This window comes from Danio rerio, chromosome 17, assembly GCF_052040795.2.
Source record: "Danio rerio strain M-AB ecotype USA chromosome 17, GRCz13ab, whole genome shotgun sequence".
NCBI lineage: Eukaryota > Metazoa > Chordata > Actinopteri > Cypriniformes > Danionidae > Danio > Danio rerio.
In genome coordinates, this window is record NC_141037.1 from 44,013,102 (window position 1) to 44,036,174 (window position 23,073).

A 23,073-nucleotide genomic window follows, 5' to 3' on the forward strand; every position below is an offset into this window, starting at 1 on the left:
CCATATCTTCCCTATTTTTTGTCAGTCACAGTACACAATGCAACTACAGTAGAGTCAAGCTTTAAATTGGAAGATTTTCTTCTTTAAGATTACTCTTCATCAAAACTAAGCTCTTTTTGGAATTTGTTTTTTTAACAAGATGCTAATGATCTAATCCAGTTCAATGATTTATGCTAAGCTAAGCTAAAAATGCTTCCGACATACCTGATATCAGCTGAATAAAATAAAAAATGGCAAAACTCAACTGTTTAACTTTAGGAGACTTGTAAAATGAGGCAATTTCCAAAAAAAAAAAAAAACAGTCTTCTTTTAACATTAAAAAAAACAAACTTTTTGGTTGTACTTTTATAGATATTGCAGTGGTCATCATAGCCTTGTCAATGCAACAAGTTCTAAGTGGGTTTCCTGAGAGACCGAGAGAAAGGAATGTCTAAAGTTGGTAGGTCGCCGTCTTTCATTCCTCTCACTTCTGGCCCTGACCACACTTCCTGTTTTGTCAAAAGGCCTTTGTTCACACTTATATCTCAGGTAATGCAAACATACACTGTCATTGTGCTGGGAACTTTTGGTCCACGACTTCGTCATGTTTTGTCGATGCAGGCTTCCAGTCCATTCTCTCAAGCACATGGAGGTTCTTCAGCAGGGAGCACAGGGCTGCAGGGTGGAACGTTGCTGACGGGGCGGAAAGCGAAGATGGATGGATCATAGGAGTATCGAGGTGTGTGACGGCCACCAGTCAGACTCTGCAAGGAAACCACATAGAAAACAAACATTTAATGGGGACTGCAAGCTGAAAAATGAAGCAAGATCATTGGGTAAAGACAAAGGAAAAACCCAAAAAGGAAAATCCTGTCATCATTTACTCTCTCTTCACTTGTTCCAAAGCTGTCTTAAGGATATGTCCATAGTAGATATGTAGATGTCATAGTGACAGCAATAGTAGGAAAAACAAATACTAAGGAAGTCAATTCCAGCTTATTTTTACCCATGTAATATAAAAATATTAATTGTTTAGCACCAGAATCTTTACATTGTGTGTTTGTGATGCAAAAAAATAGAAAATAAAAATCACAAATAATCCAAAAATCATTGTTTTTCAACCAACAGGGGACCAAATCCATCTATTAAAAAGCTTTGATCCTTCATCTAAAGGTAGACACAAAGCCAAAAGCATCAAGTGTACTCCAAAACTATTGAAGCTTCACTCAATCAAAAGCTTTTTTTCTAATTGAATGAAAAAAAGGTCAAGATCAAGATTTCCAGAAACCTGCAGTTTCTTTGACCTCTTCCATTCCATAGGAGGGCCATATTAACAGTCAAGCACCTGAAATAATTGATGCATCTTAAGACAACAGACGTTTAGACGTTTAGATTTAAATTGTTACCTGTCACCAGTGCTAATGCAAATTATTGGTGCTGGGATTGCACCACAAATTGCTTGGTCGCATAGCGTTTAAAAAGCCAGACTCAATCTGCAATAGCAAATTCTGTATGAGAGAATTTGGTTTTGTTTGGCTTGTGATAAATACTCTTGTCTAAAATCTACTAAGATTGCAATGTGTTTGTTCATAAACTTGTCTAGTTAACTGATACTTTTTAACTAATACCTCAGAGATGGTGTAGAAGTGAGCAAGTCGCACAATATACATTTGCAACACCCAGATTAACTTATGCAGTATGTCATTAGGTTCAGGAGAGTGCATATAATTGGGGGCTCATCCGGGATGTATTTGTTCTATTTCTTTATTTGATTTAAGCACCTCTAACTATCTATGTCTAAAGGACGTAACATGTATACCGTTAGTTTATACCCTTAGTTTATAAATAACTTCTAAAGGATGTAACATATAATTGGGGGCTTGTCCATAATGTATTTGTTCTAATCCTTTATTTGATATAAGCACCTCTAACTATCTATGTCTAAAAGACGTAACATATATACTATTAGTTTATACCGTTTGTTTATAAATCACTTCTAAAGGATGTAACATATAATTATGGGCTCATCCGGGATGTATTTGTTCTATTTGTTTATTTGATTTAAGCACCTCTAACCATCTATGTCTATAGGACGTAACATAAATACCGTTAGTTTATACCCTTAGTTTCTAAATAACTTCTAAAGGATGTAACATATAATTGGGGGCTTGTCCATAATGTATTTGTTCTAATCCTTTATTTGATTTAAGCACCTCTAACTATCTATGTCTAAAGGACTTAACATACATCCCGTTAGTTTATACTATTAGTTTATAGTTAACTTCTAAAGGATGTAACATATAATCGGGGGCTCGTCCGGGATGTATTAAAAATGATTTAACAGTAAGTTAGGAATGACAGGGAAACAATGTCCCACAACATAAAAGTCAATAGAGCAGGTTGGATTGTTTTTGCCTGCAGTGTGGGCGTGGTCTAAATGTGCACCATCTCTATGTCATAGAAGCGGAACTAGCAGCTATCTTTAAGCATGATCGTAAGCGTACAATAGAGCAATCCTTATAAATACAGGAGGATTGCAGCCCTAGCTCTAAGAACATTTCCAAAATCATATCATTACACCTACAGAAGCACCAATATATCTCTTTTGTATTCCTTTCATTTTGCCAAAAAGTAGTCATAAAGGGTTAAAAAAAACATGCTAGTCTTTTTGTCAAAAATTCATGATGAAACATTTTTACATTTACATTCTTACATTACAATACCCATTCATGGATGAACATGGCATGTCAAACAGACTGTGCTGTGCTTGATATATACCGTATTTTCCGCACTATAAGGCGCACCTAAAAGCCTTCAATTTTGTCATAAAACGGCAGTGCGCCTAATAATCCGGTGTGCTTTATGTGTGCATGGAGTTCAAAAATCTGTAAAAATGTTGTGTGATTTCGAAAAGCGCTCCACTTGATTGGCTGTCGGAGCATTTCCTGCCGACACAGAGACGTAAAACGTCTCTGTGTAAAACGTCTCTGTGTAGTTACGCGGTTGTAAATGGGAATAGAGCAGCTGCGAAACAATTCCACATAAATTAATCTATGGTTCGGAAGTGGAGGAAACAAGAAAATGAACTGCGCCAAGTTAAGAAGACGAAACAGAGTTTCCGCGGGAACAAAGCAAGGTGGCCACAGTTAGAAGACCAACTTGAATGAATTTGGAGCTTGCTGTCATTTCGGGAGGACTAACAAAAAAAAGGTGTAAACAGGGCGTTTAAAGTGAAGTTGCGAGCTGCGTGGGAGCAATGGATGACAGACGGCAAACACACTTTTAGAATGGTAGGCATGCCGGGCGAGTTATATGTAAATGGATTGTGGATGCCTGGGCTAAGGTGTCTGCTTTAACTGTTGTCCGAGCTTTCGCAAAAGCCGGCATCATTGCTGAACGGCCACCCGGCAATGAGACTGACTTCGACAATGATGAGAGAGAACCCGGCGTGTTTGATGACGAAACTGCCCAGCTGTTCAATTCAGACACAGAAGATGAGGACTTTGATGGATTTGTGGGAGAAGACTGATTAAAAAAATAATAATGTGAGTGTATTGTTAAATAGTACAATAAAGTTCAATTAAACTATGTTAACTGTTTTGCTTCCAATACCTTTTTTTGCAGACAGTATATTTTAGCATGCGCCTTATGTATGGGTAAAGTACAGAAATAGACCCTGTAATTGAGACTGCGTCTTATAATCCGGTGCGCTTTATAGTGCGGAAAATACGGTACAAAGGCTGGCTGATATTGTGTAATCTGAACATGGTATAAAATCCTTCTCTAGTGTATCGTTATCGACTTGGATGACCAAAATGATCTTTAAAACAAAACCTGAGTAAGAAAGATGAGAAACACCAGATGAGAAAAGAAGCATGAGAAAGGAGGAGTTCCAGCCCTACGGAATGAAAGAAGTAGTTAATTTGTTTCACATATGGCCCGCTAAATCTAGCTTGGCTTAAACTGCGAGTACTCACAAAGATATATATACCACAAGGTTAGGCTCTTTTCCTGTCAAAAAAGCCACTCTGTTTGAAATCCATCAAGGGGCTAGATCAACACTTCATCAAAATAAAAAGAGGAGACCTCTGGGTTTCATTGCAGTGCTACATGATTCCATGTACTTTCTACAAGCAGCTGTTTTCCATGAGTCTCGCTTCAGGAACCAATGATTTATCAAATAAAATAGGGCCTATGCACAGCTAGGGGTTTTATTACCAACTGATAAACTTCCGATGTGACTTTTTTTAATTTTATACAGTTCATTCCACAGCATCGATGTTGTAATGTAATTAAAATATAATCATTTAAATAAACTTGAGCATTCATTTAGCTATTCAAGCATAACATGAGATGAAGAGCTGATTACACACATACACACACATACAGTTGAAATCAGAAGTTTATATACATTGCATAAAAAGGCACATAAGATGTAAATGTGACTAAACTTTTTCTCTTTTAGGCAAGTTAGGATTATCACATTTGTTTCTGCTATGCTTTACAGCAGAATAATGAGACATTTTTCCAGAAATTGTTATAACTTGTCTTGAAAGTCAAGTTTACATACATTTGTTTACATTTGTGTTCCTTTTTTTTTAGAGTGTATGTAAACTTCTGGTTTCAACCATATTGTAAATCAATCATACAGTGAGGATCATTGACTTTTAAAGAAAACAGACCTTAACCGTGACAATTTTGTAACAGCATACAGTTCAAGAAACTAAAAGCGTAATTGGCATGAAATCCCAGGAGAGAACCCTGAGCTCTGAAGAGTCGGGGTGGAAGGGGGGTTTCGTCGAAAATGAAGATGACAAAGGTGAGGAAGGCGGACTATTTATATGCATTCCAATATGTCTGATTGGTTGGTTAGTTATTTGATGATGCGAGACCAGCCGTGGTCAATCATACACATGTGATACTCTCGAAATTTGTTCATAAAACTTCACTTTATCAGAAGAGCTTCAACTGGGTTACTAAAAAGCAAAAGTTTGTATATACTAGATGCGTGTTCTTTGCCTTCTTCAGTGGATATGACTTTCTTTTCTGTCAGGCAAAACAGTCAGAGTAGTTTTAAATGTAATTCTGGCTCTTCAATGCTGTAAAATGGTGTTGGACAGTAACTTTTATTTTGAAGCTTTCAAAAGCACATAAATCCATCATAAAACTAACCCATACACCGCCTGTATAAAAAAAAAACTCATAGCATGTCTTATGAAGCAGATCAACTTGTTTTTGTAACCAAAATATTTTGAATCTTTAAATTAAAAACTCCAAACACTGACTTTGTGGCAAACGACTGCACATTATGCACAACTGGCATATGGCATTAGTTAAAATGTGCTTTAAGGAAAACAGAGTGAATGTTTTGGCATGGCCATCACAAAGCCCTGATTTCAATCCTATAGAAAATTTGTGGGCAGAGTTGAAAAAGCTTGTGTGAGCAAGACAGCCAACAATCTGCGGTCATTGAGTGCATGAAGTGTCCATCATTACACACTTCATTTTACTGGTTGAATAAGTACATCATCCGGGTAATTAAAGTGCACTTACTATTTTTAGAGTTTTTAGTGTGAACTCACTACTTACACTATTTACACTACAAAATGGCGTAGAATAGTGCATAAGTATAACATTTGGGACGCACCTTAGGTCTTCCAAATACTTGAAATACTGTATTAGTAAATGCAAGGCTGTTGATGAAATCTAGGCATAAGACTGTATGACAACGTTTTAGAGGACTGTACTAGAGCCTACAGCTAATCAATCTGTCAGATTCTGAAGGGCATTCAAACTCGAAATCAAATTATAATTGATGAATGATCCTAAATAAAACAAATAAATTTATAGACTTGGTTTACAAGCATTAACAAATTTCACTCACCTGGGAAATAGTGGCAACTCGAATGGTTTGAGAGCACAATTAATTGCACAGCATCTCATAATATATGATAATTGTAGGAAACAATTCCAAAAACCAATTGACTGCGTGAAACCACATAAAACAAAACAAAAATATGATGTCTATGCAGAGTTCAGCGGCTAATCAGCCAGAATGACATGACAGCAACCAGCAAGGCCAAGCTGTCATTTAAGTGGCCCCGCCCCTTATTATGCAGACTTAATATAACTTAATAAAATCAGTTTTTTTTTTCAGGATCAGTTATGAAAAAATTCACCCCCTCACAGTTGTCATGAAGAGTAATATTAGCTTTATGAACCAAATCCATCTTTTGTACCAGGCCATAAACAGGCTGTATTTATTAGCTGTAAAAATGGCCAATTGACCATTTTGCAGTCAATGAACATCTGAAGTTCCTGGAACCCGCCCCCAAAGCAAGTCGATGAATTGCAGTTTCAGTTACTTGCGTATTGGCTTCACAAGGGAGAACAGGATGTTGCCACTTAGTATAGCATTATATAGTAATGCTAAGCCAACTAGTTTTCTTGTTCGTCTTCTGAGCAAAAAAACTGTGTGGTAATGAGTGATCTGTGTGGTAATGTGTTAGTGTTAGTTTGACAACAGATGTATGCACTTTTGGAAGCTTTACAATAAAAGCCAATATCAACTTTAAAACATTTTAAAACTACTCCTATTGTGTTTATCTGGCAGAAAAAAAGTGTCATATACACTTAAAGCCCCGGTGCGCTTCAAACGAAATTTTTAACAAAATCTGGCCAAAACAAAGTACTTTTTGAGTTTGTTTTGGTAAGTTCGAAACTTTTTGGAGGAGTTCTTTCATTCATTCATTTTCTTGTCGGCTTAGTCCCTTTATTAATCCAGGGTCGCCACAGCGGAATGAACCGCCAACTTATCCAGCAAGTTTTTACACAGCTGATGCCCTTCCAAAAGCAACTCATCCCTCGGAAACATCCACACACACATTCACACACACACTCATACACTACGGACAATTTAGCCTACCCAATTCACCTGTACCACGTGTCTTTGGAATGTGGGGGAAACCAGAGCTCCAGGATTGGCCAGCCCAATTAAAAGATATGAACGTTATTGAGCATGTCTGGGGTTAGATCAAGGAGAAGGCATTGAAAATGAATCCAAAGAATCTTGATGAACTCTGGGAGTATTGCAAGAACGCTTTCTTTGCCATTTCAGTTGACTTTATTAAATAATTTGAGTCATTGCAAAGATGAATGGATGCAGTCCTCCAAGCTCATGGGAGTCAAACACAATATTAATTCTTTTTCCACTGCACCATGACTTTATATTCTACACTGTACATTATTTATGTTAAGTGACGAGACTTTTGTCTTAGCAAAGACAGACCTTACTCTCCTAATTAAATCATTAAATATCAAGGATCATATTTTCTTTTGGTAAAATAAGCATAATCTACAGGCCGTTGCCTTTCATATAAGCCAAATCTGATACCAAATGATCAACTAGAAGTCAAATTATTATGTGTTGTTCCTAAAACTTGGATAGGCGACAGGACTTTTATCAGGTGGTGTATATTGGAGCCTTTAGGAAGGCTCGATGGTGAGTAAATTATGTGGTAGTTTTCAAATTTGGGTGAATTATTCTTTTATCTATTAATAGAGCTCCGGACTGACGTATACCAGCAACTAAGTATGACAAATGAATCCTTTCCTTTCTGATACATATCATAACCACTTTTAAACACATTCTAAAAGTCTTTCTTTTAAAACATTACACACTATACTATAGTACATATACATGGGAACAAATTAACCCCTCGACCCTTAACATCTGTCTTGTCAACAAGTTTGGACCAAGGCAATAAGGCCATTTATATTATCTGACTTCATCTACCAATGACTTCTTTTTTTCCTGTCCCTTCTTCTTTGGTTTCATTTCTTCCCTCTATCCTAACAGACCACACTATACTGTAGCTGCTTCCCTCTCTTTCTCTAGCCCTCACCTGGAGCATGGCCAGCAGAGAATGGGGGCTCTGAGATTAAACCAGGGCCCCAACTACTACATGTGCTGTTGGAAAAGGACAGAAAGAAGAGGGGGAGTAGGAGAGAAACAGGGTTAAATCTAAAAGACAGAAACTATGAAACTTAACCTCTTAACTGTAGCCCCCCTTTTTTTAAATTAATGCCAATCTTCAAGGCTCTGGTGCACTGATTTAAGCTTGGTCTTGTTTTAAAAAGACAGATGTCGGATTGTAGCTGAAGTGAAAACAATTCAACAATTTTAATAAATCAAAAGTTATGTGCATTTATGTTTATGAAAACTAAAAATGTATATTTTAAAATATAACATAAAATGTGTTTTGCAAAAACTGATTTAGCCTAAAATTGACAAAAAAAGCTACATATTTGAAGAAATGATATTCCAAATCTGAAGCTGATAGCTCAAACAATTAGCTTTCAGTAAAATTTTGTTTGGCTGCAGTACCAAACATGACCAGATGACATCCAGTTTCCATTGGTGTCCATACAAGGGCCCCCCTAAGTTTAAAGGAATATAAAACATATTTTGTCATAATTTTGACAATATTTGTAAAGTAGGCAAAACAAAGTATGGTAAGTTTGATGTGACCTGGTTTGTATTTAGCCTCTAAAAAAAGCTTAAAACCTCTAAAAACCGTTTCAGATTGCTGTAGCAAAGGAATGTTTTACAACACGGATTACCCGAGTATCCTTATCATTGTTACTAAGTAATCCCTATCATAAACCAGAAATAAACTACATATGACTTCAATATTATGGTTTAAAAATGTAATCATAATTGGTCACACAGGTTTTAGGCTGACAGTAAATGTGTTTTGATCTATTACTCTTCCGACATAGCAACAAAAAAAACTAGTAAAATATGTATTCCAAAGTCTATGCAGTTAGTTTTGTTTCTTTACTATTCAATCATAAATATATAGTTTTAAGGAAAAAATAAGTATATAGTAATTAAAATATAGGACGATACAAATAAAAAAAGTTTAATAAAAAAAAAATTATGTCAATAGTAAATGTTTTGCATTGCAAAAAATAAAATATTGTCATATTATGCAGTTCCCACAATTTTCACTGCACACTTAATTGTTTTGTTTTCATTTATTGCACATCTTATTTTAACAATCTAGATGCAAAGTCTAAAGCACATGGTGCAAAAGCATTAAGGGTGTGTCCGAATCCACCATTGCTATTTTAAAGATGAAAAAATATGCTTTGCATCCCGGCACATGGTCTAACAGGGTTGAGCTTATTTTCTTAATGAGTTTTAAGTGTGTTTTGAGCATAACCTGCATTAAACCAATCAGAGTCTCATCTCCCATTCACTTTAAGAGTCAGTTGGGTTGCGCCATGGCGCATTGGCTATTTACATGGCGGATTTTGTAAGTGGAAAAACCGAATGCTTCATTTGCAAGAAAACAGTTAAACAAGCCCTCTGCAGTGCGCAGATAAAGAACGAGCCTCCACTACTTGGCCTCTTTACTTTCTCTTTACTTTACTTTTACTCTTTACTCCTTTACTTTCGTGTGTTGTAACAATGTTGTACACAATGATGTTGTACACAATGTTCACTGAAGACATCTATTAGCCTACATATTTAATTTTGTTTGTGAAGCTCAAAGATTGGTTTAAAACTTTTTCAAAAATTTCTAAATTAATTTCTATTTTCCAGCAAACGAAGAAATGAAAAATATTAAGATATATTCAAACACACCTATTCTTGTGCCCCAAATGGTCCAAAACCCAACAGGTGCACAAATCTAAACTTGTTTTTTTTTTTTTTTTTTTATTAAAACAAATATAAATATGCATATAATAAATAATACTGCTAAAAATAATAATAATAATAATAATAATAATAATAATAACAACAACATTGTACAAATGCAAATTTTCAAGAATAAACTGAAAAAAGACCCCCGACATGAAGGTATGGATGCAGTGGTTTTTATAATAATGTACAAAATAATCATTTTTGTTGCATTTAAATCCTTTAGTTTTTCACATATGTAAAGATATTTGTGTATTGCTGTACATCCTGTGTTTTAAGCAATAAGTTAGCCTTTTGGACCTGCATAGGTGCATAACTAACCCGCTCTGTGCTAGACTTTCAGTTGGTCAATGGCTCTATCTAATTTAGTCTCTCAAAATAGCAACGTGCCAACAATGCGCCTTAACACACCTCCTTTATAGACCGGCACAACCATGAGTCCACGAAGTGGCACAAATGGATGTGCTATTTAACAACGTGGTGCAAAATGTGAAAATTAGGGTTGCACCGGTCTGAAAATAGCAACAAATTGCTCCAAACACATCTTGCAACTTATTGCACCTAGTGCCTAGAATTTTTGCTTGCGTGTTGAAATGTCTGCTTGCAAGTTAAAAAGTTTTGAAAACATGTATGCTGTGGTTAATTTTGTCTTTCTTTTCAAACAAACAAATGTAGTTTTAGAACAAAACTAGATAGACTGTAAATGTAATTTTAAAAAAATATTTTTTTTAAATTAAAAAATAGAATTAAAAAAATACTTTTGCTATTTTATGCATTTACCACTACATTTTTTTATTGAATATTGAAGAAATTAAACTAACTCCATAAAAGTCATACACCTTTCCAACAATTTATAGCTTGTTATGATTAGACTAGGATTACAAAAAAGTGATGTAAACGCAGTACGGTGACAGTAACCCATACATTTTTTATTTAGAAGGCACCTAGGTTACCCCTTTTTCCAGATTTAAAGTATTTCTTGTCTCCAGGATGTGTCTTTAAAGTTTCAGCTCAAAACACTCATCAGATTATTTATTATACCTTTTATAAGTTTCTATTGTATACTTCTGAGAAGCAGGTAGCGGTTTTTGTGTACTGGGACTTTAAGGCTAGTCCTTCACGCCCATCGTTTCCACGTGCATGTCAGTGTGCCTTAATCTGCTCCCTCAGCTGACTCAGAATGACATAAAGGAAGAAGATCCTACGTAACGTTTGTAAGAAATACTACAGTAAGAAATTTACAAATGAGTATTTGATGCATTTGTTGTGGAGTTGCAACGATGAGTCTGACACGTTGACGTTACAGTTCACTTACACACACAGACAGCACGTGCGTTTAGCTTTGCACTCTTTTTGCATGCATATGTGACAGAATACAGGTTCATATCCACTGCTGTATGGATATCTGCTGTTAATGTACAAAATAAACCTGATTCAACGTCCACAAACTGGGATTGAAGCGTTTTTGTTTTTTTTATTGTGTTGACACACAGCTGTGCTGTAGAAGTAAATCGCTGTAACTCTTTACACACATGCACGGTTTTAGGTTTCAAAACTTTTTAAACTTGTAAAGCTCACTCTTGATCACATTTGTGGATGATTGCTGATCCTAGCAAACTGAACGGACCTTTTATTCCCGGTTGCTTTGCACACGTCCTGTTTTGTTGACATGATTATAGGCGTTACTACGGAGACATGTTAATGCGCGCAGCTGTCAATCAATTTGGTGGGTGGGGGGACCGCACTCCTACGTCAAGTTGCGGTCGATCTGGAAACCGCTCCAATTGGTCCACCATTTTTATGTAGTTAAATTGAAAAACAAAAAGGAGTGAGTGTGTTTATACAGTATCACTCTAATATGACGGTTTATACACTAAATCTTCACACATGTCTGTCCAAACAGCTTGAAAAGTAGATTTTTCACTATAGGTGCCCTTTAATAAACAAGTGATATTATTTGTTATCTAAATAATCCTTTTTGAATTATAATTCTATAAAATTAACCATACTGAAAATATAATGTTTTAAAATAAAATGTAAAATCTTAAACTATTACAAGAGTGCATTTGAAAACAAACAGCACAAAACTATAAAATGCTTAGTGAGAAGTGGTAAAGAATGAAAAGAGATGGAGAAAAATGGAGAAAAGAGGTTGAAAAATACATCCTCCCAAAGAGGATTTCTGGAGCTGGTCTGATAAAACAGATATACATAATATGAGAGTATGTTATATGAGTCAACAATCAAGGGCAAACCACAAAGTCACAGAGAGTATGTAAGCAAAGAGAGAGTGGGAAGAGCAAAAATAAGTTGAAAACAACAAGACGGAGGAGTGGAGAGCATCTTTTTTTTTTCTGACTGAAGATCCTGCAACAGCCGGCACTCTATAAAAGGAAAATGACTTCATTCTAACACACAAGCACACGCACACGCACACACACATACACACACTTCCTTTTCATCTCTTGCAGGTCTCGTCTCCTCATCTCTTTCCATTAATGTAATAAAACGATCATCTAATATCAGGGTTGCCCATGAGATCTTCAGTTCCTGTGCCATGCATGGTGAGAGGAGGTAAGTAGGAGTCACTGTTCTGCAGTCCGAAAGGACTAATGACGTCACCCACTGGCATTATTCAGCACAGGCCTTCTGGAGCAGTGTGAGGAGCGCCAAAGAAACACCCGGAGTCCACAGCCACGGCTATGAGGATCAGCGGGCGCACTATGGCCAGGCTCCAGTGCAACGTAAAAAAAAAACCCCACATCCTCATGGGTCAGAGTTTTTACAAAGCATTCAAACCAGTTTCATTAATTCGACTGTAATCTCTAATTAGATAAATCTGATTTAAACTGATTTTAAAAATTACACCATGTCCTAACAATACGCAACATGACAGGATTCCTGAGACAAGCAATATGGCTGTCTTTACCATACAGTGGTTCCCAACAGGGGGGTCCCGACACAAAAGGGGGCCTCAGCGAGCCCTGTGGGGGAATCGCGCCATATTTAAAAAATTTCTTAGCAGTGGACAGTTAGGAGAATGTTCATTTTGCCTTAATTCTTTTTATCCCCTAACTCAGTGGTCCTCAACCACCGGGATCAGCTGGCACCAGGCTGCTCAAGAAATCATTAATTATTTTTATTTCATTTATTATTAACAATCTTTTATTTTGAAAAGTCTTTTATTTTGAAAAAAGACTATATCTTCTCGTCTACACCTTGAGCGCCAAAATTTAACCCACAATCTAGCAAAACAAGTAAGAAACAGACATCTTTGAAAAGTTTCTTTGCTAAAGGGGAAAGGTCCAGTGAAGGTGAACTGCCAAGGAATGGATTCGCAACCCATTTGTCAACATCAGGTGAAGATCGCAAATGACGGCGGCCTTTTAGGGGCCGTTCGCATATAACGTATTTTTAGAGTTTGCACAAGTTTGTTGTTTCCAATGAATCCCACGAGCGCACTGCGAGTCACGTGACAAGACTTGACCGATCAGCTTCAGCGTGTATGGAATATTCACATTGCGTTAAGACTAATTTTCTCAGACAAACACAGAACACCCAAAATCTGAAGAGCTTTGTAATTTTTTTCCATTAATAAAACTTGTATTAGAGTAACAGCAATGTTTTGTCAGCTTATAATCCTCTGAGAAAACAGTTGATGATTGCCTAGCAATCTACATCCTACGAAACACCTCCTCCCCCCATCCACGGTAAAATTGTCAAGCGTTGACCATAAAAGCGTTGATGATAAAAAGGTTGAGGACCACTGCAAACATGGACAAATTTATAATTATACCACCACAAAAAAAAAGTCTCACAGATACGCCTCGCAGCAATCCTCACACTAATTGATAGAGCACAACATAAAACATGCAAGTATTAAACTGTATTAGCCTATATTATATTTTTCCTTTATACACCAGTGTGATTACTGATATTTTTGTTATTGAATTTCAAATAGGTCCAGATTAAAGGCCAAAGGCTTACGTTTTTCAGTTACAAATGGCCTACTGATGTTTTGCTTTTATACTTTACATTAGGCTGTTATTTGTGCATATATTGATATAGTAATAAATGTACCATTTGTTTGAAAACAACATTTTTGTCATCATGACTGCAAACTTATACGAGTGATAATATCTGGAAGGGGGGGCTTGCAATATTTCTAGGTGAAAAGGGGTCTCAGGCAAAAAAGGTTGGGAACCACTGCCATACATAACACAAAATGATAAAAACAATTAAATATCAGACACTGCACTCCCATGGAAATGGTAAAGATTTTAAAGATCTATTTAATACATATTAAACTCTAACATTGGACCTTTTATCGCATGTTGAAGTGCTGTATTGCATGTTGTTAGGACACTGCGGTAATGTTCAATGCCATAGCATCAGACAAAGAAATTTCACTACAAAGTAGTTAATGTTGTACAAGTATTGAGAATAATTTGTTATTGCATTTTGGTTTGAGTCTGCGTAGCTTTAGTTATAGCAGTGTAGCTACAGTAGCTTGTATTACTTAAGCCTACTTATACTTCTGCGTCGAGTGATCGGCGTGACCCACAGCGCATGTCTTGCGCATTGCCGTGCATTCATACTTTTGCATGCAGTTTGTGTTCCTCTGCAATAACACTTCCGAAACGCTAGCTGGCAGTGAGGTGTTTATGTTCCTCTGTGTCAAGTTTCTTCGCTGGTGTTTTGTTTTGTATTTTTTGAACTACCTTAATGTACAGGTGACTCGCTCATTTAGAGGCAGGAATCTCCGGACGTGCAACAACTTTAACCATTAGGTAAACACAAAACAAAACTTTTCATCTGGAGCTCCTTCACAGGTCTCAACACTTGTAAACATTCCTTCCAACGGGTTCGCGCAGCTCTCGGTCTCGCCCACACTCGGCAGCGATACCAAGCAGACCAATCACAGAGCTTGCGCTCAAAAAAGTTAAATTTTTTGAGAGATGCGCGTTAGCGACGGCTATGGCCATGGCGAGGGCTATGCGTCCATGATTAGGCTGCGCCATAGCATACTCGTGGTATAAGTCAGCCTTTATTCCCAACAAGTATAGCAATACCAGTCATTTATGACCTTATGGGGACATTTTTTTTGGTCTTAATGAAGAAAAAAAAATCACACAAAGTAAAGCAAAAATGTTGATTGTTTCCTGTGAGGGATGGTTTTAGGGGTTGCTGGATAGAAACTACAGTTTTACAGAAGAGAAATCAATACATCTATGTAGTAAGTATCGTGTGTGTGTATACCTCTATAGATATTCTTCAAAAGAGTGCATACTTTATAATAAATATAAATAAGTTTGTATAACACCAGTATAATAATAACAGTAATGGCACTTTATGAGAAAGCAGTTATTAGGGACACTTACCCGAATCTTGATAGTCCTCGTTTTCCCTCCACAGTTCTTTCTTAAAAGCATTTTCTGAAGCAAAAAGGAGAAAACACAGCAGGGTTAAAAAGCACCTTCAATAAGCCTTTGAAATAAAGGTTCCATTAGTTAATGTTGGTTAATGTATTTACAAACAGGAACTGCAAATGGGCAATCATTAGCTAACATCAACTAATAGAACCTTACTGTAAACTAAAGTGTGACCAATAAACCTTAAATGATGTCTACGCCGAGTCAAATTCCACACAATAGCAAACCAGTTTTCATATTTTCAGCATAAACATTTACAGTTATTTTGCCCTTGATTTGTCATGGAAGACACCTGGAAACTCTGGGCCACTGTAGCTAGAAAAACCATCGAGTCTTTTGTGCAGCGGAGTAAAACATCCGGTGGGCACTCACTCAGAACAACCACAGAACTATGTTTGTTATCTCTATCAAGACATCTGCTGTTATTGCTAAAGCAAGCCTTGTGAATCAAGATCGGAGGTTAACTCTGCTTCCTTAAAGTTCATTTTACAAAGTGAAAGGGCAGAGTCTAAACTGTTCATTGTACTGTAATAGAAAAGTGCTACCTAATGATTACATTTGAACCAGTCATAGGGGTCAGTTTTTGGAAATTGAGATGTGTACACCCGTGTTCATGTGGGTTTCCTCCGGGTGCTCTGGTTTTTCCCACAGTCCAAAGACATGCGGTACAGGTAAATTGGGTAGGCTAAATTCTCCGTAGTGTATGAGTGTGAATGAGTGTGTATGGATGTTTCCCAGAGATGCGTTGCAGCTGAAAGGACATCCACTCCTTAGAACATGTGCTCCACTCCTTAGAACATTGGTTGGCGGTTCATTCCGCTGTGGTGACCCCACTAAAAAGGGTTTCTAAGCCGAATAAATTAATAAAGGGACTAAGCCGAAAAAAAAATTAATTGAGATATGTACATTACATGCTGAAAAATAAAGTTTTCAACTGATGTTTGGTTAGTCAAGATAGAACAATATTTGGCCGAGATTCAACTATTTTAATGAGCCCGTTCTGTGTTGGTTCCTGTCATTTTTCTGATGATTAATACAATAAGCTATGCTGCAGGATTCATTGAAGGAGCAGCAGAGATTTTGGGACTTAGTCAGTAATTTTTACAGTTTAAATGGACCAGTTTCTTCTTCCTTTGGATCATAACATGTAACTGTCATTGAAGAGTCTGATTTTTTTTAAAAAAAAAAAGCTTCCTTGCAGTGTGTAACACAGCTCTAAGGGAATGAAAACATTCAGCTGAGGTTTAAATCTAAAATTGCAGCATGCTTAAAACTATTGATTCTTTAGCGAAACATTTGACTCAGAGTCGAATAAACGAATCGAGATGGGTTCGGATCTTTTGTTGGATCGCATCGACCTCGATACGGTACATCTCCAAATATGGTGGGTGCGGGTATTATGGGACTGATCATGACGCAAAGATGACGGTAACTGACAGAGATTCTGAACTGAACTGGTAATCTAGGCAAAAGATGATCATACCGCCCTCAAACTGAAAGTGAAAATGAGAGAAGCGATTGTGATTGCGCATACAATAGTGAGAACCAAGGTGGTGGTGGGGTTATCGCGGACAAAAGTGAGGAGATGTCTCTGACACCCTCTCTCTATCCTGTTGCCCTAGGCGGCCGCCTGGGTCACCTCTAAGGATGTGCCGGCCCTGGCTGCTGGGAATAAAGGGTTAAAGTTAATTTTAACAACAACACCACAGTATAGCCAACCTTGTGCTGTGTTTTGTAATTTTTCAGATTTTTGATAAAATAACCTACACTATAGTGTTATGATTATCAGCAATCTAGCGACTGCAGATCGCTAATGGACTACAAATCCGCCATTTATGGACTACAATATTCAGTCATGCACCACACACACACACACACACACACACAAACACAACCGGTTCCTGATCATGATACTTAGGGTCACAGCTGATACTCGCGATCTTTGATTATTAGGACTATTTAAACCCCTTTGTTCCACACACACAAATATAAATGGCAAAAACAGCCACAAACATAACAAAAGTGAAGTCAATTTGCTTAGATTGTGTTGAACTTGACAAATTTCAAAGCATTTCCCAAAATATCCAACCAAATAAGATTGGTCATCAAAAATGATTTCATTTGCTGAAAAACAGAGCAAGTTGTGGTCAAATTATCTCTCAAAACTCCTTCCAGAGCGGATGAAAAACAAAAAATAGGGTTCTTTCTATATTAGTAAAAAATACTGGCAACGACAGGAGTTATTTCAAGCAATCTCTTTGGTCTAAAAGGGAAATTCACAGTAAAACAAAAACAACAACTCCGGAATTGTCTAATTTGTCCAGATCTGTGTGATTGGAAGGCAGTCATAGTTAAAGCCCGAGTGGAGTTTGAAATCAGCTCAGCCTCATTTCAGGGTTTCCAAAAAAGGAGATGTTTGTCAAGCTCAGTCAACCATGGAGGGCAGCATTTAGACATCTGTCAGACAAACAATAGCTGGACCCCTACGTTTGAGATCATGTATAAGCGAGGGAATGGATTAGTTGGTAAGGATTCATATTGATAAAAACTAATCCAAATATGGCTCAATATATTAACACAAGCCGCCATAAATAAGTAAACGTGCGTTACATACAGTTGCAGAAAAAAGCTGAACACCAATTTAATTGTTTTTCAACAAATTTATGTGTTTTTTTTAAGGTTTATACATGTTTTTATGCTTTAAAACAGGTTTACATGTAAAAGATTAAAGACAAATTAGGTTTATCAGCGAAGTTTTGGCAACTTTTCCATATTTGTTTTCCATCTACTCCTAAGACTTGACCAAACACACATACTGAGTGCTTTACATTGTCCTCAAAGCCATCTTCTTTATTCTCTTCTCTCACCTTTATCCATCTCCACATAACGTTGTTTCCATTTGGCACAATCTGGCCTCTGTATTTGAACACATGAAAACCAAACTACTAGGCTTTACTTGTCCCACTTTTGTCCCATTTCATTCACTCACAGATTCACTCTATCAGGCTTTTGTTCAAACTGAAGAGAGGGGGGGGCTGACATCTGTCATCCTCTCTTTTTCTCTGGAGGTGGCGGGCACAGAGCCCTGAAGCACATGGAGCTGTTGGAATAAGCGTGGTTGTGCAAAATGTCTAGAACTGTTGTTAAATTCAGAGTTACAATTAATTTAATTTTAGACTAATAAAGTAATTTAAGATGCAGTTTACAATACATTTTTAGCTGTAGTGCTTCTGCTGGTTTCATTAAGTCAAATTTAAGACTAAGACATTTTTAAGACATTAATGAAGACAATTTCAGACTTACACAGTTCTAAACGCAAAGCATTTTTTTCTAATGTACAGCAAAAAGATTTTTTATGCCCTATTAAAAGGATTTGGTTTATTTGGTTAGTTCTTAGCCACATATTTTAAATAATGTGTCAAAACAAGCAAACTCTAGTAATATACCTTTTAAAGCTTATAAGTAAGTTTTAAAAACAATAATAAACTAAATTAATGCACAACAGGGGTCCCGTTTCAGAAAAGAGGTTAAGTGAAAACTAAGTATTTTAACCCTGAAATGAGAGAAACTCTGGGTTTCCTGCTTTAAAATGGCAGGTTTGTTACTCGAGAAAGCAGGGTAAGCCAAGCCTTTTGAAAGAGAGGTAACTTTAACTCAAAGTCAGTTACTGTGGTAACTTACTCTGTGAACCTAACCTGGTCAAGAGCAGGTTTTATTCTCTAAACTCTGAGTTTCTGTCGGTCTCCTTCCCTTTTTAAAGACGAAACGATTTCTAACCTTAGCCTTACATTTCCACCCATCTATTTTAATGTTCATTTTGGATATGCGCATAAAAACGATCAATGGAAACGTCATGATGCACATAACTTTTGAAAATACGCATAATAAAACATGTGCATAACTGAGTAGAATAAACTTTTATTCTATAGAAAAGATGCACCTAAACTACAATGGAAACACAGTTACTGAATAAACAAACCAGCAGGCATTGTAACACATCTGAAATGTTGTTTTGCTCATTCATTCTAAAACACCTTAACCATTTCAGTATTAATGTTATTATATTATTAATGACCTGCAGAGCATCTGGAGCGTGTTAAGAGTGTCTGTTCTCCACAGCTCATGGCTTCAAATGCCACCATGTGTTCATTGTGTGTCAGCATTGTCTTCTGAGGCACAAGTACATTTATTAAATAAAGAAAAGATTAACGCAGCTTCTTCTAAATCAGTAAATTCAGTTTAACTGTTGATATTTGCCGCCAGTTAATCAGGAAGTGACGATTTTGTTCGATTTGATTCGTTGGATGGAAACACTGCTTTATTTGCACATCTTTTATGCGTTATTCCAGTTTTGCACATAAATTTAATTAATATATTTGGATGGAAACATAGCTATTACCTGCATTTCAGTCACACAAAGAATAAAGTCACGTAGGAGAATGGCTTGTCCTTTTTTTAAAAAATAATTAGCTTAAATTCACTGACCTTCAACAGGGACATGTACTGTTACTAGATTAATGGGATTATTATTAGATGTTTTTGATAATGCAGTTGTTGTTGTGTCCATGGAGCCATCCAAGAACGAGAGTCTTTAAAAATGATGACGTCATGCATGTACACAACATGCGTTAATGATGCTGTTTTTCAGACTCCCTAAAGCACATAAACACAGTTAATATCTAAAAAAAATCTATGTTAGCCATTTAGCAACAAAGCTAGTGTCACGGGGCAGATAGAAGCCTTGACCATGACGCGAATCCACATCTATTGAGAAGGGAATTTCACACGAGAATAAAGTGAATTTGACCTGCGAATAAAGCGAGTAAACTCGAAATGTTAATGTGTCTATTTACGCATGAATATCGCAATATATTCACACATGCCGCATCTTTTGTGAAAAAAGCATAAGTGTTCTTGGTCATTTTCATAAATGTGTAAATGCAGAATGTTTTGAAAATGTCATTGTGTAAATGTGAAACATTTTTAAAAACGCAAAGAGAAAACCTTGTCCATTTTGGGGTACATTGTAGTCATGTAAACAGTCTAAAAAGATAATGGAATTATTTAAAATTCAAGATTATTTTTTCCTTTGGTAACTTGTGTTTTTATATTTGCTATTTGCCCCAAGCAATCATGTTTTTGTAATATCTAAATCTCTGACATGTAGGCTTCATACACCGTGTACCCTCTATCTTTTAAAACAGTGTCTTTTACCTGCTGCATTTTCTCGAGGTCTAGGCTGGGGCGACCAGGTTCTCCTGTGTAAATGGGCCGGTGCCGCCAGTAAGGCATGGAAGGTTGTTCAAAGTGGCTGAGAATGATGGGCCGGACAGGCAGGCGGGCTGGTGTGTAAGAAGGCTTAAGCCCTCGCGGAGGAGAGGAACTGAAGAGAACAGGGCTTGGAGAAGTGGCACTCAAGTTAGTCCCAGTCGCTGGTTCATTTGGCCCACACAGGTCCTTAACTTCCTCATCACTTGAAGCGCTACTCATGTCTCCATGTCGGTGCCACTTTCTGCCCCCTTCTGCCCCTATGGCCCCTGCGATGCGTTCCAGTTCTTCTTCTGAACTGTGGCGCTCTAGGGCAGGGTCCAGAAGTAAACGGAGACGGCGTAAGTGGGCAGGTGAAAGAATGCCCTGATTGTGCTGCTGGCTGGTGGCTAGAGGGGTCAAGGCACAGTTCCTTCGATGCTCTGTAGGAGGTAAAAGGTTGTGATTAAGAGAAAACAAATGGTCAGTAATTAATTTATTGTGCTATATAAAAATAATATGTGCTATATAAATAATAATCCCACTTTAAGTCAAATATCAAATTCCCTGCCTAAAAAATTTCATGACATCAAAAAAATGAAAAAATTAAAATAATAATAAAATAAAATAAATAAATAAATAATTCACTGATTTTAAATACTGTACAGTTAGGTAAAAAAATATTTGGACATTAACACAATTCTAACATTTTTGGCTCTATACACCAACACAATAGATTCGAAATTACATTTTTGTGCTTTATCTGCAGACTGTCAGCTTTAATTTAAGGGGATTTACATACAAATCAGGTGAACGGTGTAGGAATTACCACGGTTTGCGTATGTGCCTCCCACTTGTTAAGGGTCCAAAAGTAATTGAATAATTGGCTTCTTAGAATTGTGTCAATGTCCAAATATTTATGGACCTAACTGTTTGTGTTTTAAGTAATATAATATCAAAATGATTTTAGCTTGAATATAATTTTGCTTGGCTGGAAAGTGCTCTCCCCCCATTTTTGAAAGCTCAATAGTAGTTTTACAAACTTAAGCCCTGCTCACACTGAGGGATTTAAGGCACAATTTGGTTGTAGAAAAAATTAGAAATTCCTAATAAAATCCTGAAATCATAGGCTGAAATCTCTGATCTTTGATTTGGAATGTTCATAGAAAGCAACTTGATGGCCCCCACAACAGTAAGCTCCTGATTGGTTAACGTGGCGTGAAGGTTTGCTAAAGTTCAGATTTTTAAACTTTGCGCACCATTCGCACAATTTGTGCAGCGCCATTCGCGCCACGCCATCCGTGCTCCTTGCAAAAGCAACAATTGTTTAAGATTCGAAATTTTAAAAAATAACAGTAAATAAATAAATGAAAATCACACAGTGTGAGCCAAGCTTTAGAGTACTTTTTAACGGCCAGTCTTTGAACTGCTCATTTTTAAGACAAAGCTATTAAAATGTATATTGTTCTATGTTAGCTTTAATTAACAAGTATAGTCATATTTGGCAATAAGACTCGTGTCAATGAAGTCCATGACTGCCTAGGTTAACTTCCAGGGAAGAAACTGTCCTATGTAAAATGTAAAAAAATCTTGGTGTCATCTTCGACTCTGATGTTAAATTGAGCCGTCAAAAACAGATTTCCATTCCCTCATTTTACTTAGAGACTTGGAGAAGGTTGTTCACAATTTTGTGTCATCTTGTTTGGGCGAATGTAATGTGCTGTACCTGGGTGTGAATCAGCTCTCCCTGTCACATTTGCAACATGTTTAAACCTCTGCTGCCAGACATCTAACTGGCATAAAGGGGAGAGCGCATATTACTCCTGCTTTAATTAATCTGCATTGGCTTCCTGTACGCTACAGACTTCATTACAAAGCGATGTTTGTTTTATGGCGGTGCATGGACTATCACCAGACTGTAATTGATTTAATCATGATTCATCCAAATTCAGAAAACCAAAAATTTGGTTTATAAAGATTGTTTACTATTCTTTAAGCATTTTCAATTTAACTTAATAACTTGGATCATATTGACGTCAAAAACCACAAAATAACCACATTTTATTGATATTAAAGGAGTCAATAGGCATAATTTTACCAGCGTTGACATGACAGTAGTCATTTGGATTTAGTTTTTCCGGGGAGCATGTGTAGTTCATGTATTGATAAGTATCGGTTTAATGAACTGAATATTCACAGAGCCAAATATTGAGCAATTCCGAACTTTGACCATGGTGCACATGCTCCACTACTCTTGCAATTTTGTCGACGAAGCAACACACCACACTTCCTAGACGATATAAAATGAATGGGTTTCATAGCGCATCGGTTTTCACACCCACTGTGAAAGCTGTTTCACTCCATACAATGAGTAGACATACAGCTGGAGGGAGAGTAAAAACAAGAGTGTTGAATATTACAGCACAGCATAATATTCTTTTTGACTCATATTTTCCAAAAACATCAATTGGAAATGCCAATTCCGGTCTATAATTTTCGGCAGCCTAAAATTTGGTGCAACCTGACAGGTTTGATGTCTGCACAACAGATCTCAAAAATTAAGAAAGACAAACATGGTTGTACCCAGACTTGGTGCGATGTAGGGGCTTCCCAGCCTGGAAGCTGATGACAGATATTTCACTGAGAGGGATTGAAAGAAAGAAAGCAGTGCGAAGAATGGGGGAGGAAGCAGAGAGAGCCTCATGC

At 36.9% G+C, this 23,073-nt stretch overlaps 1 protein-coding gene across 2 annotated transcripts in view; it reads right to left on the reverse strand.

Annotated features, from left to right (window-relative positions):
• Window positions 1-330: 330 nt before the first annotated feature.
• The window catches only part of si:dkey-16j16.4, a 43,825-nt gene continuing 21,082 nt past the window's right edge, over window positions 331-23,073 (reverse strand). Inside the window, exons 3-5 of one of the 2 annotated variants that reach the window (XM_087290975.1) lie at window positions 20,335-20,810; window positions 15,070-15,123; window positions 331-743 (exon numbers count right to left, since the gene is read on the reverse strand). In XM_087290975.1, coding sequence (XP_087147101.1) covers window positions 618-743; window positions 15,070-15,123; window positions 20,335-20,810 — 656 coding nt within the window. In that variant the 3' untranslated portion in view covers window positions 331-617. Of the gene's footprint in view, window positions 744-11,420; window positions 12,760-13,165; window positions 15,124-20,334; window positions 20,811-23,073 lie in introns of those variants that run through there. The other variant, XR_015513718.1, reaches the window with a different exon arrangement.